The 15,784-nt window shown below is 39.4% G+C and overlaps 1 protein-coding gene across 4 annotated transcripts in view; it reads right to left on the reverse strand.

Annotated features, from left to right (window-relative positions):
* The window catches only part of LOC116704521 (disabled homolog 2-interacting protein), a 154,575-nt gene that overhangs the window by 132,410 nt on the left and 6,381 nt on the right, over positions 1 to 15,784 (reverse strand). For all 4 annotated transcript variants that reach the window (XM_032540076.1, XM_032540075.1, XM_032540074.1 and 1 more), the window contains exon 2: positions 4,713 to 4,837. In XM_032540076.1, the coding sequence (XP_032395967.1) occupies positions 4,713 to 4,837 (125 nt within the window). The remainder of the gene's footprint in view (positions 1 to 4,712; positions 4,838 to 15,784) is intronic.

Below are 15,784 nucleotides of genomic sequence, written 5' to 3' on the forward strand. Positions count from 1 at the left end.
GCCTCAGTTCTGCAGGATCTTTTGACGGCTGACACTAGCATAAAAGACTTCTTTGTCTTGAATCATGAGCCACCTCTACTGGCAGTCATGTGTATCTTTAGAAATGTAGAAGACAGAAATGGATATTTTCCACACAGTGTGCTTCATGGGCAACAAGCTGAAGGTGACAATGAGAAAAGTCTAGAAACCCCTCTGGAATCACACCTTTTTCTGTTTTGTTACCTTCATTTTGTTGCAGCCCTCAAGAATAATAAATGTTGAGATTGTTATCCCTTCTCGCCCAGTTTTGCATTCATTCGGAATTAAATATCCGTTTTGGCTCTCTTTGTGTGTGTGGAAGCATCATTTGTCTTAAGGTTAGAGAAACGTCACGTTGGCTGTACAAATAGCCTAAAGGGCCTAATCGCCTTTGGCAAACAAGACCACAGTCGTTTATTAGGCAAACATTGTATTACAAATGAAAATGTCAGCATCAGCTGTTCAGTGATATTGCACATCAAGTCTGTGTTTTTTTTAATAATGTCTCAGGAGAACCCTGAGTGAGAGACAAAAACTATCCAACAAAGAAAAAAAAAAAGGTAAAAAAGGAGAAGAAAGAAACAGAGGTAAAAACAAAACGACTGTCATAGCTAACAATTTAAACTGTATGCAGAGATTCTTTTAGTCTTGCTATACACTTGATTTTTCTTTCCTCCCAGTTATTTTTGTGACACTCTAGTGTTTGCTCGTGGTGTTATGGAACGGAGGAATAAAGGGCCCAATTTAAGAAACTAAAGAGGGAATAAAGAAAAATACATATTACTAAATGATTGATCTAAGAAAATGAAATATGTAGCATTTACACATACTGGCGTTAACACATTCATTTGTTTTACTGTACTGTCACAAAATAATAATAAATAAATAAGTTAACAATGCAATTGTCAAATTCACACATAGGAGCAAATGGGCATTTTCTTTTAAAGATTATTTTTTGGGGCTTTTTTAGGCCTTTGATAGATGACCAACAGAGCTAACCAAGCCACGCCAATGGGCCTGTTCAAACAATTCTTATTTTGAATTTGTGGCTAAATCTGAATTATTTAAGAATACATGTTGGATAATGTATAGTTTGTTTAAAGAAACATTACATCACGTTAGGGTTGAGCTTTGTCCCCTACATTGGCAGTTGACGATGTTTACAGTAGAACATTGCAATTGACGATATCATCTTCGGGGGGAGGAGGGGTAAGCACTTTTTTATTTTACTATTCCTCTTTCTACTAGTATGGGCTAACAGTTAACATAGAAACCATCAGACACACGTTTACATGCCGCCTGTAAATAGACAGTATTAAATGGCTATGTTGCCAGCAGGCGGCAGCATAGCCATGTAATACTTTCACTTAACTAAGCTGCCGTCTGTACTCAATCAGGTGTCCGTGCTCTGCGTAACAACAGTACAGTGGAACGTTTGCCTTCAACAAAGCGACAATAATAACCTAATATACCATCATTACTGAGATTAAACTACATTCTCGATTATATATGCACAGAATAACACATTCAATTAACAGAAACATAACTCTTGCAGCACACATGAACAGATGCACAATATTAGCTCACACATTACATGGCACCCTTGTGAATTAGCTTACTGTTGCTAACGTACATTCATAAATCTTATATAACATAGTCCTGTACCCACAGGACATCAGACTTATTGATGCACGCACACAGTAGGGTCCACAATAAAGGAAAGTGTGATAGCGTTTCACATTAACGCCTCTTCTCTCTCGCTCAAGGCCGCTGTTTCCAAGATCATGACCTTACCGCGTGCTGTTATGGTAAGGGAAAGAAGCAGCTTTCGCTTAAGGGGTCCTATCTTGCACCCTGTGCAGCACAGCGCAAAGCCTGACGCAAGTGTCTTTGCAAGTTTAAGACCGACGCAGAACTTCCCCGTGCAACGCCTGCGGGGGGTGTGGCACCACGATGGTGGCTTTCCATCGTGATGGTGGTTAGCTATCACGATGAAATCGTTCTTCGGCACAACCCTACGTCACATGTACAACAAGAACAAACGGGACTTAAAGCTATAATGTCTAGTTTCTGTTGCCCCCATGAGGAATACTAAGTAATGACAACAACATTGCTGGCGAATACACATGATACAAGCCTTCCATGAGCCACTAAAGCTTTAAAGGGTAACTACCTTTTTTCAACCTGGACCCTATTGTCCTAGGTTTTTGTTTCTAAGTGACTGATGGGAACAACAATCTTTGACATTGGTCCAATATTAAGCAAGATTGCTGCAGCGGCAAAACAAGCTACAATGTAAGTTAATAGGGCAATTGGGCAGCTTGTATTTACCTTCACAAAAGTGCATTATGGAAAAGATTTCTAATGACCCTGACACACTAACCCGATGGCTGACCTTTAACCGAAAAGGCAGTCGGACTGACTGCCTCCCCGAGTTGGCCGAAAAAAGCGCCTCGCAACACACCAACGCAATGCCGACTGCCGATGGCAGTTTATTGGACGAATGAGTCCCTTGGGTCTGGTTTATTCGGAAATTCAAAGCCAGACTGCCATGGCGGCTTTTTCAGAATACAAATTCATATTTTACTAAAATAGTTAACTGAAAAAGTGTTTCTAAAAACATTTTAAGCGAGAAATAGGCCATGCAGCTGCTAACTCTGTCTTCATTTCAGATCGACACTGGTCAGTTTAAAAGATTTTCGTCATATTTTGAGAGACTCTAGTCATGCTCATCTCCCTCGTCATTTCCAGGTTAGCACTCTACCTATCAGATTTGTCATTTAAGCCCAATTGCCGGCAGTGGCCGCCTTCCGACAGAGCATGTCAGGTCGGCCAAATTGAAGGCCACCGGCCCCTCCGAACGGACGACGGCACAGACAATCCAAACAGACTCGAGTCACCGACCTCGCCAGACGGTGCATTATTGGGTTAGTGTGTCACGGCCTTAAGAGGTTGAACCTTCTGTTAAAGAGCAAGACCCTTTTGTTAAACATAAAAAAATTGTGAAATTGCGTTCGCTAAAGCCACCAGACTCCCTATAAATAAAACAGTAATTTTAGCATTGGAAAACACACTTCATTCAAAGTCGACAGAAACATACTAAAACAATGAAAAGCCGTTTTGGGTTGTCTTTTTACTTTTCCAACAATCACAACTCTGGTTTGGGTTGAAATAAACACATAGTTTACCAATTTACATATGGTTGGCCCTATACACGCTAAAAGTATTGTTGTTGTTTTTCAAATGTAGTTTGGTGGGTGTAGGACTAGCGACCTCAGACCACAGCTGTGGCTGCTGGTCACAGCGTTCCCGCTTAATACTGGACCAATTTCAAGGATTGTTGTTCCTATCAGTCACTTACACACAAAAATAGAGGAGAAGAGGGTCCAGGTAAAAAAAGAAATACCCTTTAAAGGCTTTATCTGAAGGAGGAACCTGGAAGAACAACCTATAATAATGTAGGCTGCATGAGTTTGAGAACCTTAAACTAAGCTATATTTTTTAGAAGAATGTAATCCATCACTTTGTGACTAAGTGCAGAATGAATGAAGAGTTGCTGAAATAACTGAAAACCGTATACGGTCACGACAACTGTATGATGCTTGCAGTGTGCTTGTTCACAGCAGCTGATGCGCCGACCCAGTAAGGTTTAGCTGTCTAAACCATGTCATCACTTCTTATCTGGAGCAAGCTATTATAAAACTGTATCGTCGTTTTGACCTGCAGTTTGCTAACATCACAGACATCCAGCAGTGTTACGGATATCCTTTCAATCTGGGTCTCTGGATGGATGCATTAAAAAGTTGTTGTTCTTTGCTGCTGTGAAACAAAAAGCATTGTAGCAGGAAGGCTGCAGATTGGTTGATGTAAATATAGTAATTCCTCCCTGCAATTATTGCTCCATTTCTGCATTGGCATACCTCAGTATTTGCCGACAAAAAAAAACTGAAGCCACACGTTTCTTCTCAGTTCCAGCAGTTGTGTTGGTATGCAGGTTTGGCAAGTCCACTAACTATGCCTTGTCCGGGTGCTTTTGTGACTTTGAAACAGTGGACTTGTTTCTGTGTCTTAACTATTCACTTTTGCTCTGGTCCCTGTTGCTGGGCTGAGAAGAGAGCTTAAAAAATTCCCCAAGGCAGCTATAATTTAATTTGGTGCTAATGGTTCTTAGATAGTGCCGTTAGTTTAAAGAAATGGCGTTGCAATTTGATATTAAATATTATTTTGTGCCATTCATATTGTCAACCAGTATCAGACATCTTTGATACTGCCAAAAACAAAGAGTTCAACAACAATGACAGCAACATCACATCCATCCGGGGATGGTAATATACAACTGTGAAAACATAAAATATATGTATTTTTTAACACATGGGTATGGGATTGGTACTTGGTATCTGCAAGAAAAAAATCTTGGAACATCTCTAGAATATATTATACAATGTAGTAAAGTAGTTTCACTTGTAACTCACTTTGCAACCTAAACTGATACGTTGCAGTTATTGGCAATGGACTGACCAAATAAAATGGGACAGAAATGATATCTACATGAATTCAGGATGAATATACACAACTATGTGAGAAAAACAAAAATTTGACAGGGACAAAAACGGAAGAAGAACATGAACAGATGAGATGCACAATAGTGACACAGAAGGACATGACAGACAAGACATAGTACTGTCTGCTCTCACCACCTCCTCCTCATTCAGAAGCAGCATCTGACAGTCACCAACCACGCAGTACTTCGGGTTCCACACTGTTTGCTCTTCATAGGAGTGACCGCGTGACATCCATTGTCTCGATGGACACCGCACATCTAGAAAAGGGAATCACAAAAAGAAAATGTCTTAGTTGTGAAGGTAGAAATAAGACGAAAGGCGCCCAGAAAAACTTAAATATTTGTCTGATAGTGGAGTTGAATATTAGTTTGTTTCGTGATATACTAAAAAAACAAAACAAGGGATGAAGTAGGCAGACAAGAGTGGACATTGGCCCTTCATCTATGAGAATATACTTTTCAACTCTTGCAAACAACGTTTTTTTGCTCAGCAATCACAAAAACTCTTCAATGAGAAAGGCCACTGAGGTCATCACTACCGCATGCTCTCTACTTGTTTCACTTCAATCATTCCGTGGATGTCAAGTGAAGAAGAAAGGGTAAATATAAAACAAGACAGGCATGAATTGGTTTCTCCTGCATCTCATCACTGGAGATAACATAAATCTCAGAAAAGCAATGCATATGCTTTTTTCACACAGGAAAACGCAATGCATCAATTTTCACACATGGGTTACTGTTACAGAGACAATGTGACTACATCAATCCACACAGAGAATAACCCAAGAGTTGCATTACAGATCAGCTTTGTGGGAAAAAATAACCTTATTAGGATCTCTGGTATTCTCTCTTCACAACGCATACAGTAAGAAAATGCATTTCTCATTACATTTTCTCTAAACAGACACTATTTCTCTGAAGATGTAGATCACCTGTTGGTGCAGCCCTTGTGAGCCGTGTTGTTTGTGGGTAGTACAGTTAGAGGCTAATGAGTGGTGTATGTGGGTCAGAGTGTGCCGTTTTGATGGTACAGTACGTTGACACTCTTGCTGCTAAGAGGGAAAGTCTATGCGGAGAGCATGCCAACCCTGCATGGTGCTTCAATGTGTTTCATCATATACAAACAACATGCAATGCGTATAAAGCCATACTTGATCAAAAGTAACTGAGAAAGCACTGACAAATGGGATGGCCTATTTAATTTATTGAAAGTTTACTGCAAAGTGTGTGTGTTTTTATGGTAGTACTTTGAAACTACAGGTTTTCATCTCTGTTCTTTGAAATGTAAAAATGGGAAACAGAATATAAAACTATAAGTGTGTTTTCAGAGACTCTTCAATAGTGCAGAGTTGCACAGCAAATATTCAATATAATGAGATGTATATTATTCATATACTGCACTGTGAATGTATGTCATGTATTTTTTAAGAATCCAATTGAAAATATTGGAGATTTGGAGCTCACGTACACTGGACACAAGTGTGCAAAATGCACATAATGAACACATTAATTTTAGGCTTGTCAGACAACCCTGTCAGATGGGTCTCTTTGATCATTTTGTCTTAATGACTTAGCTTCATATCCGAGGTAGCCTCATTGTCATGCCATTAGACTAATTCACAAATCAATGCACAAACACACACAGATACAGCTATTGCATACTGCATCTGTCTGATCAGCTTACACTCACGCTGTGGACAGGAGCAGGTCAAGCACACCATTTTCCATTTAGCAGAGCTTCTTTTGACACTTTCAGGAGTTTGAGAGTTTTTCCTCCTGGTGTTAAATAAATTATGCTACAAGCTTTAGAATTGCGAGAGAGAGATAGACAAGAGACAGGAAGGCAAGAAAGACAGAAATGAAGGAAGACTTCTGACTGTCACAGTTTGCATAGAAAGTGTACCTCTGTCTTTCAAAAAAAGCAACAGGGGTGAGATTAATCTGCTTGTATCACATCTGAATCTTGCACGTCCATGATGTAAATATCTTAACTATCAAAGCTGTTTATAAGGACTAAAATAAAAAAGGCCCAGAAGTAGCTTGTAGGACCAATCCCATAAAAAAATAAATGTAAAAAAACAGCTCACTTTAAGCCATGCCACACATTTCTTTGACAGAACCCACTGACTCTGGTTGACAGACAGAACCAAAGACAACTCACTGATGTGATATAAATTGTAAAGATTTGTTTTCTGACAATGCTGATGTATTGATCAGGTTTTTGACAGGTAGTCTGTAGTTTATCGATATTTTGCAGGCACTGCTGTCTGAGGTAGTGGGCTAGGCTATGTGAATCCAAACAGGGGCGTTGGACTAGGGGGGAAAAGGTGGACTGAGTACCCAAGGCCCTCAAGTTAAAAGATACTTGAATGAATAGCTGTGGTTGCGAGGAAGGGCCCATAGAAAATGGCCTTTCAACAATGCCTAGAATTTAGTGCTAAGCCCCACAAATTGCATTTTCCCCCACAGCAACATACTGCAGTCATGACTACTGTAGTGATGAGGCTCCATGATCAAATGTACAATATAATGATGTTAAATGACAGACATGTCAAAATAAAGAACACATTTAGGCCACAAAATTAAGTGCATTACATGTATACGTAGGATAGTTACATATTTGGTACACATAACACCACAACCCCTATGTCCAAACCAACCAACAATATATTGTAATATAGTGTAGACTGCACTTTAGAGCACGCGCAGTGCATACAACTCGGAAACTATTAGGTTAAGGCTACAGAAATTAAACAACCTGACACTTACTATCTAATTAACTGTTATGTAAACTCCATAGGGGCTGCAGCCACAAACACACACATTACAGCAAATATGCAGTTTTTGCACATGTAACGTTGGTGCACACGTTACACAACGCTACGTTGCCTGTTGATGTTGTGAGAGTTTGTTGTACTCACCCATTAATATAAAGCCATATTTATGAACGTTATTCATCTGACTGATGAAACACCGCAAGATCAACTTCAATCTTCTCTGCTAGCTCTTTCTAAGAGCATAGCTAAAATAACCTGTTCACTCCCCTTCTCCGTCCCACTGAGCTCCTGAAAGATATTAAATATTTTGAGCTGAGGCTCTGTAGTCACAACTGTGACAGAGGTTATAGCTATCAGTCAAAAACAGCAGAAAAGTCTCACATAGCTACCTCACAGAAGGTAAAAGTTCCTCAGTGAAGCATATACATCACCACTGGAGAATCGAAGGTCCACCATTAGCATTTAGCATGTTAGCTAGACACCGTGCACCTATCACTCAAAACAACAGTGTGTTTGATTTGTGTCACATAGCATGCTCACCGGGTGGTACATTAAACCAGCGATGAAATATATGCACTAACACTAGCGTTAACTAACACTTTTTTTGTACCTATGCCGAAGTACAATCATTTTAATCTTAACCCATAACGACGTATTTATTTATTATACTGGATTTTTGCACTGTTCACAAATTGCTTAGCCCCGCACAGTTCTAACCTCGGCCAATGAATATTTTTTGCTATGGAGCTGCTTAGACCCATCAATAGAATATAAAAATTGTAATGTTACTTTTGTTTTAATTAACAATTCTTGGGAAAAAAAATAACGTTTAAGTAAAACTACCTAAATGATTTTTTTTAAATAATAGCTAACGCTTTACTTTTACTCAATAGTAACATGTGGTACAGTCACTGATGTATTACAAGACAAGTATAGTAAAGATGCTATATTTTTTACAATTTAACTTCCAACCTTAACTTAAAGAGTATAACTTTAGTTAAGGTAGCTAAGACTAAAGTTAACTTTAGCTACATCACCACTATGCAGGCCTGGCTATGTAAGGTAACATTTCTGTTTCATGTATTAGCATACTTTGGTCACAGACAACTAGCTAACTGTTGGTTTCTCTAAAAGATAGTAGGCTACAACATTGGAATAACGGTAATCAAAATAATCAACATCCAAGAACTAGGAACAAGCTAACGTGCTAACATGCTACAAGCTTTAGAAAACTAATGTTAGCTTAGCAAGTCATCTTAGAAACCTTGAACTCGATTTCCGAAGGGCCAACAAATTAAAGCTCACTACAGCAAACCTCAGAGCTGTGGGTCAATTTTTAATCAAGCAACACAGAAGGTAGATCAAGATGAGACAGCACTTTTTCCACATTACACACAAGGGCTTTTTTTTGAAAGAACAGAGTAGCCTACTTAAGCCCCTCTGTGGAGATGTCAGAGATAAAATAGTCTGTCTGCAGTGATCAATTATTTGAAACATCTGCCAATTTAGTGTGCTTGAGAAGTTAACTGGCTTGTCTGTGGCAACTGTGTGGGATTTAAAGGAGCTGCATTTCTGTAATGCTAACACAGCTAGGGACAGGCTGACAATAGTAGGCCTACGCAACAGCAGAAATGGCCCTTATTTTTTACATTTACTGTATCCAGCTAAAAGACCATTGATTTAATAACAATTTTCCCATATGGAATGAATAATCTATCTTGCACACTCTATAAGTTCATTTATTTTATTATTTAACACTGTCCCTTTCACTTTGTACTCCAAATTGTTGCGCATAAGAAATCCCTAAGAAATGTTTGGTGTTGGTCAGTGTTTCTAAATTGAAGCAAAACAATCCTTTTTTCAATCAAATAAAATGGCATGATTAGGTTACACATTAGTCGGCTCTCTTTGGATTGGAACCTTCGATTGTAGAACAGTTATACGATTAAGCACATTTTAATGAGGCTTAAATAAATAGAAGAAGAAAGAGAAAACAGATCATGTTTGGGTGTGAGTATACGCACTTTTGTTTGTTTGTGTTCATGAAAAAACGGTGTCAAGGATCAGTGTGTTTCACTCTGTGATAGATAAGATAAGCAGTGTTCCAGTGCTGATGCTTTAATCTTACTCAGATTACAATCATGGCCACGTTGTGTTTGCATATAGCCATGCTTTGCTGCTTCTTCCTGTGTTTTATATACGAGTGGTCGAGTGAGATCAATAGCTGCACAATATTAACATTTTATTCCCCCTTGCGTCAATAGCTGGGCTCCGCAACATAACAATTAACCTCATCTTTCACCAGTTGCTATTGAGTCCTATTGTCAGGTATTGATAGAGCAAATAAAAAGGCCCTAAAGGTAGGCTATTACTGAAGATCAATAATTTAAGTTTTAGAGGAGATGCCCAACAAACATTTTGTCTGAAATGTGTGCTCTTCTGTTTCAGCAACAGAATACAATGTAGTGAGGGAAGGACAGAAAAAAAACTGGGAGAGAAAATGTGATCCAATGAAGAGTGAAGTACAAACACTGAATATACCAGAGTACAGTACGTAGGCTGCCTTGTTGATCCACCGAGACGACTGCGTTTGGAACTTAAGAAAACAGAGGTTATGCATTCAATATCTTACCTTTTTCTGGATATTTTAGTTTTTTTTCATGCGTATAAAAATGACGAGGTTAATATTGACTTGCCATCACAAATCAGTTTCTGTACCTACGACTCCCACATAATATGGATTACAGCCTCCCAGCTCACCTTAAGGGGGCTCTAAGCGATTTTGGGTGACGTTACTTATTGTTGACGTTTTTCAAACAAAACAAGACTAGCTTGGCCCTCCCTTCTCCTCACCCCATCCTCTCCCCCTTCCTTCTGCACTTCCGCACACTAACCCCCCCAACCTCCACCCTCAAATCCTTCTTGTCGGTAATTGGCTGGAACGCTGGAACACTGTTTGTGTATGCTTTGTGGTGCAGGTGGGCACATTTTGTTTTTTGTTGCCGTTTGTAGACCCTGGGCTGTCTACAGAGACCAAGTTTTTTTTTTACAGTGTGTTCTGAGGACAGGCAGCTCGCGGATAGTGAGGAGATGTTTGCTGTATGTGACAACAAATGTTCAAGCCTAAAACATGCATGACATCGCTTAGAGCACCTTTAATCAGACTTTAGCTGGAGTCTGATTTAGAGCTTTGTAATATCCGGTGAAGATTTAATTCAATTCTACACTTGTCTCACCAAAGTACCCATCTGATTTAATTTGCATATGACCTGTACAGAATCGTGTTTATGAACATGTATAAATCTGGAGTGCAGCCAAGATTTATTAGTGTGGTTTTCCTACTGCACACAAAAAGTGTATTCCAGTAGCTTGGGTGGACACTGTAAACTGACTTTAGGCCAAGCTCAGGATAATATGGTGTCCATAACCTGATTGGATCTTTTATACCTTGCTACTGTGTTCACACTGTATTTTTTTATCTTGAAGCATCATTCACTTGAGCTCTTGCAGTCAGTGTCTTATAATGGTATGCAAATTGACAGGGAAAATTACTTTTTTGATTTAATATTGATGATCTGTGACAGCACACACTCATCATAACCCACCGAAGAAGCACTTAGGAAGAGAAGCATCCATTTAAATAGTAGAAGTTATAAATCCCGCCTGTCTACATGCCGCTGGCTACACCAGCATGCTCTGATGCAGCTTTGGAAGATTTAGAGCCCTAGAATTTGCTGCGCCTCTGATGAAAAGCTTCATCTTGTTTCCTGCTCATACAAAGCGCCGCAAAGGCCACGAGGTACTGTAAGCCCACATGCGGAGACGGTGATTAAACTTCCTCATACTAACTTTCCGGCAATGCAAGCAAACAAATGCCACAAGCTTACCTGGCACTGCCACCAATCACAACTTGGGGGTGCAGGTAACACAGAGACAGAGAGGATGCAAATGCACATGAGTTTGGTAATCTTAGCTTCACATAGTTTGTGATGAGCTTTCCCAAGCAGCATTTATAGGTTTAAAGGATGTCACACAGCTACTGACAACCATGAGAAGCTGCCTAAGCGAGAATACTACTTCAATTGCACACATCCATACTTCAGTTGTGCATATAAACTTCACTTGCACATACATGCATACTTCACTTGCAAATGTTCATATATTCTTCACTTACACCTGCATGTATAACATGTGTGAGTATGTAGGGGAGAGCGGGGATAATTGAAACGTGGGACAAATGAAGCATTCCAGTTTTCTCTAAATGCAATGATGATAGACAGCCTTCCTTAGCTCAAAACAAAGAACATGTTAACCTCCTTCTATCAGCCAAATATCGTCTGTTATTTTCCTTTTATCACGGATTTACAGTAATGAGTGTTTTTCATTTAAAGGTTTGACTACATGCTTATTCTGAAGACCATTTAGTGTTCTCCACAATCCCAGACTTTCCTATTTCATGCTTGTTTACATGAAAAGCAAAACAGGCTATAATGGCATGTGTCGGGACGGTTGAAATAGCTTTTTCAGCTCAACCGATCAATCAAAACGTATTCATAAAGCACTTTACAGTTACCAGCAGGTATCCAAAGTGCTTTACATCAGGAACCAAAAGCAAAACACATCATACAATAAAAAGAATGAAGCATTTAACACAGTAAAATCAGTAAAAGGTTACAAAGGAACAGCAGAGTGAAATTGTCACACCACTACTAGGTATTAAAAGCCAGCCTAAACAAATAGGTTTTTAGTTTAGACCTAAAAAGAGCCACATCTTTTATCGTCCGAATATCAGGGGGTAACTTGTTCCAGAGTTTCGGGGGCAGCAACTGCAAAAGCCTAATCAAATACTTCGAGCCAAGCCATTTAAGGCCTTGAAAACGAACAATAAGATCTTAAAATCTATTCTAAAACGCACAGGGAGCCAATGTAGGGTGTAGAAAATGGGAGTAATGTGTGCACGCCTAGATGTTTTTGTTAAAAAGCAAGCAGCAGCATTTTGAACAAGTTGAAGGGGTGAGATTGAGGTCTGATTCAGACCAACATAGAGAGCATTACATTAGTCCAACCTTAATCTAATAAAGTCATGAATAGCCATTCCTAGGTCGTGCCTGCTCAGGAAAGACTTAACTTTAGCCAGGAGACAAAGCTGGAAAAAACTCATTCTAACAACATTACTGATCTTTGTGTCAAATTCCATGCTGCAATCAAAAGTAACCCCCAGATTTTTGACAGCTGACTTAGTGTAAGATGCCAGAGCTGCCAGACTCAAAGCTGGACCATTTTGTGTGCCTGAGGTACTGAAAAAGAATACACTCACTTTGTTCAAATTAAGAAAGTTTTGTGACAGCCAAAGCTTAAAGGTGCTCTAAGTCATGTCAGTCAAGTCAATGTCACACGTGTTTTAGATCTCCTCACGAGCTGCATGTCCCGAGAACACACTGTAAAAAAAACTTGGTCTCTGTAGACAGCCCAGGGTCTAAAAACTAGTCTTGTGTCTTGTGTTGTTTGAAAATACTTTTAACGTCAACAAGAAGTAACATCACCCAACATCGCTTAGAGCACCTTTAATATCATTAAAACAACTAAGCAGGGAGTTTAGTGCAACACTGTCATTTGCTTTCACAGGCAAATACATTTGTTAATCATCTGCATAACAAGGAAATGACAGGTTGGGTGCCTATAATAGCCCTTAAAGGCAACATATATAAAGAAAACAGGATGTGGCCAAGAATGTATCCCTGGGGTACCCCACAGGAGAAAGGAGCAGCTGACGAGGAGAGGTCACCAATCATGACGGAAAAGCACCTTTAAGGAGGGAGATTAGGAGTGCATGGTCCACTGTGTCAAAAGCCGCTGTGAGGTCTAATAGCACTAAAACAGTAGGATTCCCTGAACTAAGACAGGAATTTAAAAAAGTAAGTAAACTCAACCCAATGGTGCTAATAAAAACCTACTTCATCATCCTGGCGGGAACAATGTCTAAGGGACAGTTGGGAGGTTTTGTGTTGCACTGCCTCAGTAAGCAACGTCAGAGGAACTGGCTTAACATCCTCAAACACAGCAGAGTGCACATGAGTAGCATGTACAAACATATTAAAATTAGCACTGGCGTTTTACCTTACAGATGGTACTTTGTCAATAAAATAACAGAGAAACTTCTCACATCTACTGATTGAAACATCTGTCGGAGTAGAAGTGCATGGATTCACGACAGAGTTATTAGTATTAAATACCACTCTAGGTGCATGACAACTGAAGAGAGATGCTGCATCTTTGACACCTTCACAGCCTTCTGGTATTCAGCTAGACTGTCTCTTAATAAATCCAGTGATACTTGTTTACTTGACAACTGTCCCTGACCTGGCTGTAACTCCATGTATTTTAAGTAAATGCACAAATATTTGGGTTTATACAATAATTTATGGAGGTGAGACATGGAAAAGCAATTTTAGAAAGATGAAAATATATTTCTTTTTTTTGGGGGGGGGGTGTCCCATGTTATACTATGGAGAATGGCCTTAGTTGGATGTTCAGTGGTCTAACTCACTTCATACATGCTTCATGATGACGGCAATGCAATGACATTCACAACGAAGTGTAGTCCTGCAAAAATCTTTCTATAACAACATCTTTTGGAAGTACCATTCATGATATGTAGTAAAATAGTTGTGGGAAGTTTAAACTGTATTTTTCATTTGTCCCCCCCATGCTGTTTCATTTGTCCTGTCCAAGAGGGACAGATGAAACATTATGTACGTCCCAGTTTTGCTGTAATAATTCCTGAACGGTTTAGTTCAAAGCAGAAAATGCAACAATATTTGACAGATGACAGGTGTGGGTTGCTAGTGACAAAATATTAGCTTTCAGTGTGATATGATTGCTTTGTGAATTACTTTGAATTAAAAAGTGTTTCAACGGTGGCCGGGTTGGGTCAGTGGTAGAACAGCCGCACATATACTTTAAGGTTTATTCCTCAATGCAGAGGTCTAGGGTCAGAATCTGACCTGTGACGACATCCTGCATCTCTTCCCGCCTTTCTCACCTAGTCCTAGTCCTAGTCCTATGAAAGAAAGGAAGAAAAGCCCAAGAAATGATCTTAAAAAAAGTGTTTTAACTGTCCCGGCTCTCCTCTACCGTATTTGCATACGTGCTTGGGGTTGGTGGTTGGGGAGTGTGAGGAGCGCATAATACTGAAGGGTCTCACTGAATCATGGCTGTCAAGTAACACGAGACGGCAGTCTTAAATGTTCTTTCAGAGCATGAAGATAGCATTGAGCTTGAGCAGTTTTGTAGCTTCTTGTCATCAATTAAAACGTAAGCTACAGTTGCAGCCCTCAGTCAGGTGAGGAAATGATTAAATAATCCCTATTTTACATATGAATGGGTTTAAAGCTCTTATGAATTACTATACTCACTATACTTGCCACGCACACAGGGGGTTTGTCTTATGTTATGTTTACACATGGCCAGCTATTTTCATAATGGACATTTCAACCTCTCCAGTTTCAAAAATAACATCGTATTCAGCTGTCAGTTTTACAGAAAAGTGTTCATTTACACGGTACGTGTATATATGCCGCCTATGCTGTCAAGTATGCAAAAATTGTAGGTGGCAATGTAATGACAAGTTCAAGACCACGCTAGCCAATCAGAATCCCGAAAAAAGCAACAACAGCAACAAATCACTTCCTCTCTCTTCTCTTCCTCACTTCCTCAGCTGCCTAAACCTCTGTTTGTCTCAGTTTACATGCAAACATGCAAACAAAGATGTCAAAAATCTCCACTCTGGCCGGAGGTTTTGGAAAGAAGCGTATTCAGAGGCAAATTCTCCATTTGCTTGTAACGAAGGGTACAAATGAAAGAATATGTCTCTGTTTGTCAAAAATAATCACGTACGTGTAAACAGGGCCTTAGAGACACAGTTGCAGATACAACTAAGGCAACTGACTAAGAACACATGATACAATGACAACAGAAGGACATGGACCGACCTTCAACCCCTTTCATACAATATCTGTTTTCATCTAAACAGCATAGCATAAAATAAAGTTGTGGCTGAAGAGAGAAATGTGACACTCCAGTAAACTAAGGTTTTCTTGAAAAGAATTAATAAAGGGTGTTATTTGCACAGATAAAATGACATACCACCAATGCAATTTGGAAATAAAATGGCAAAGTTTTGAATTCCAAATACAATTTAGCAAAACTTTTTATTTGAATTTCCTCAGCATTGGCCTTGTAGTCTCTCAGGTTCTCAATTTAGCAGCAAGGTGATGCATACTGCATGTACTCTGGAAATTAAAACACAGGTACTGGAGGATAGGAAGTGTGGGCAAACGCTTGAGGAAAAGTCTGTAGCTGTAACGATGTCAGAAGTTAATTTCACGGCAAATTTTGTTTCAGGTAACTGTCACATCTTGCTTGACAT

The sequence above is a fragment of the Etheostoma spectabile genome, chromosome 16 (genome assembly GCF_008692095.1).
Source record: "Etheostoma spectabile isolate EspeVRDwgs_2016 chromosome 16, UIUC_Espe_1.0, whole genome shotgun sequence".
In the NCBI taxonomy this organism is placed as follows: domain Eukaryota; kingdom Metazoa; phylum Chordata; class Actinopteri; order Perciformes; family Percidae; genus Etheostoma; species Etheostoma spectabile.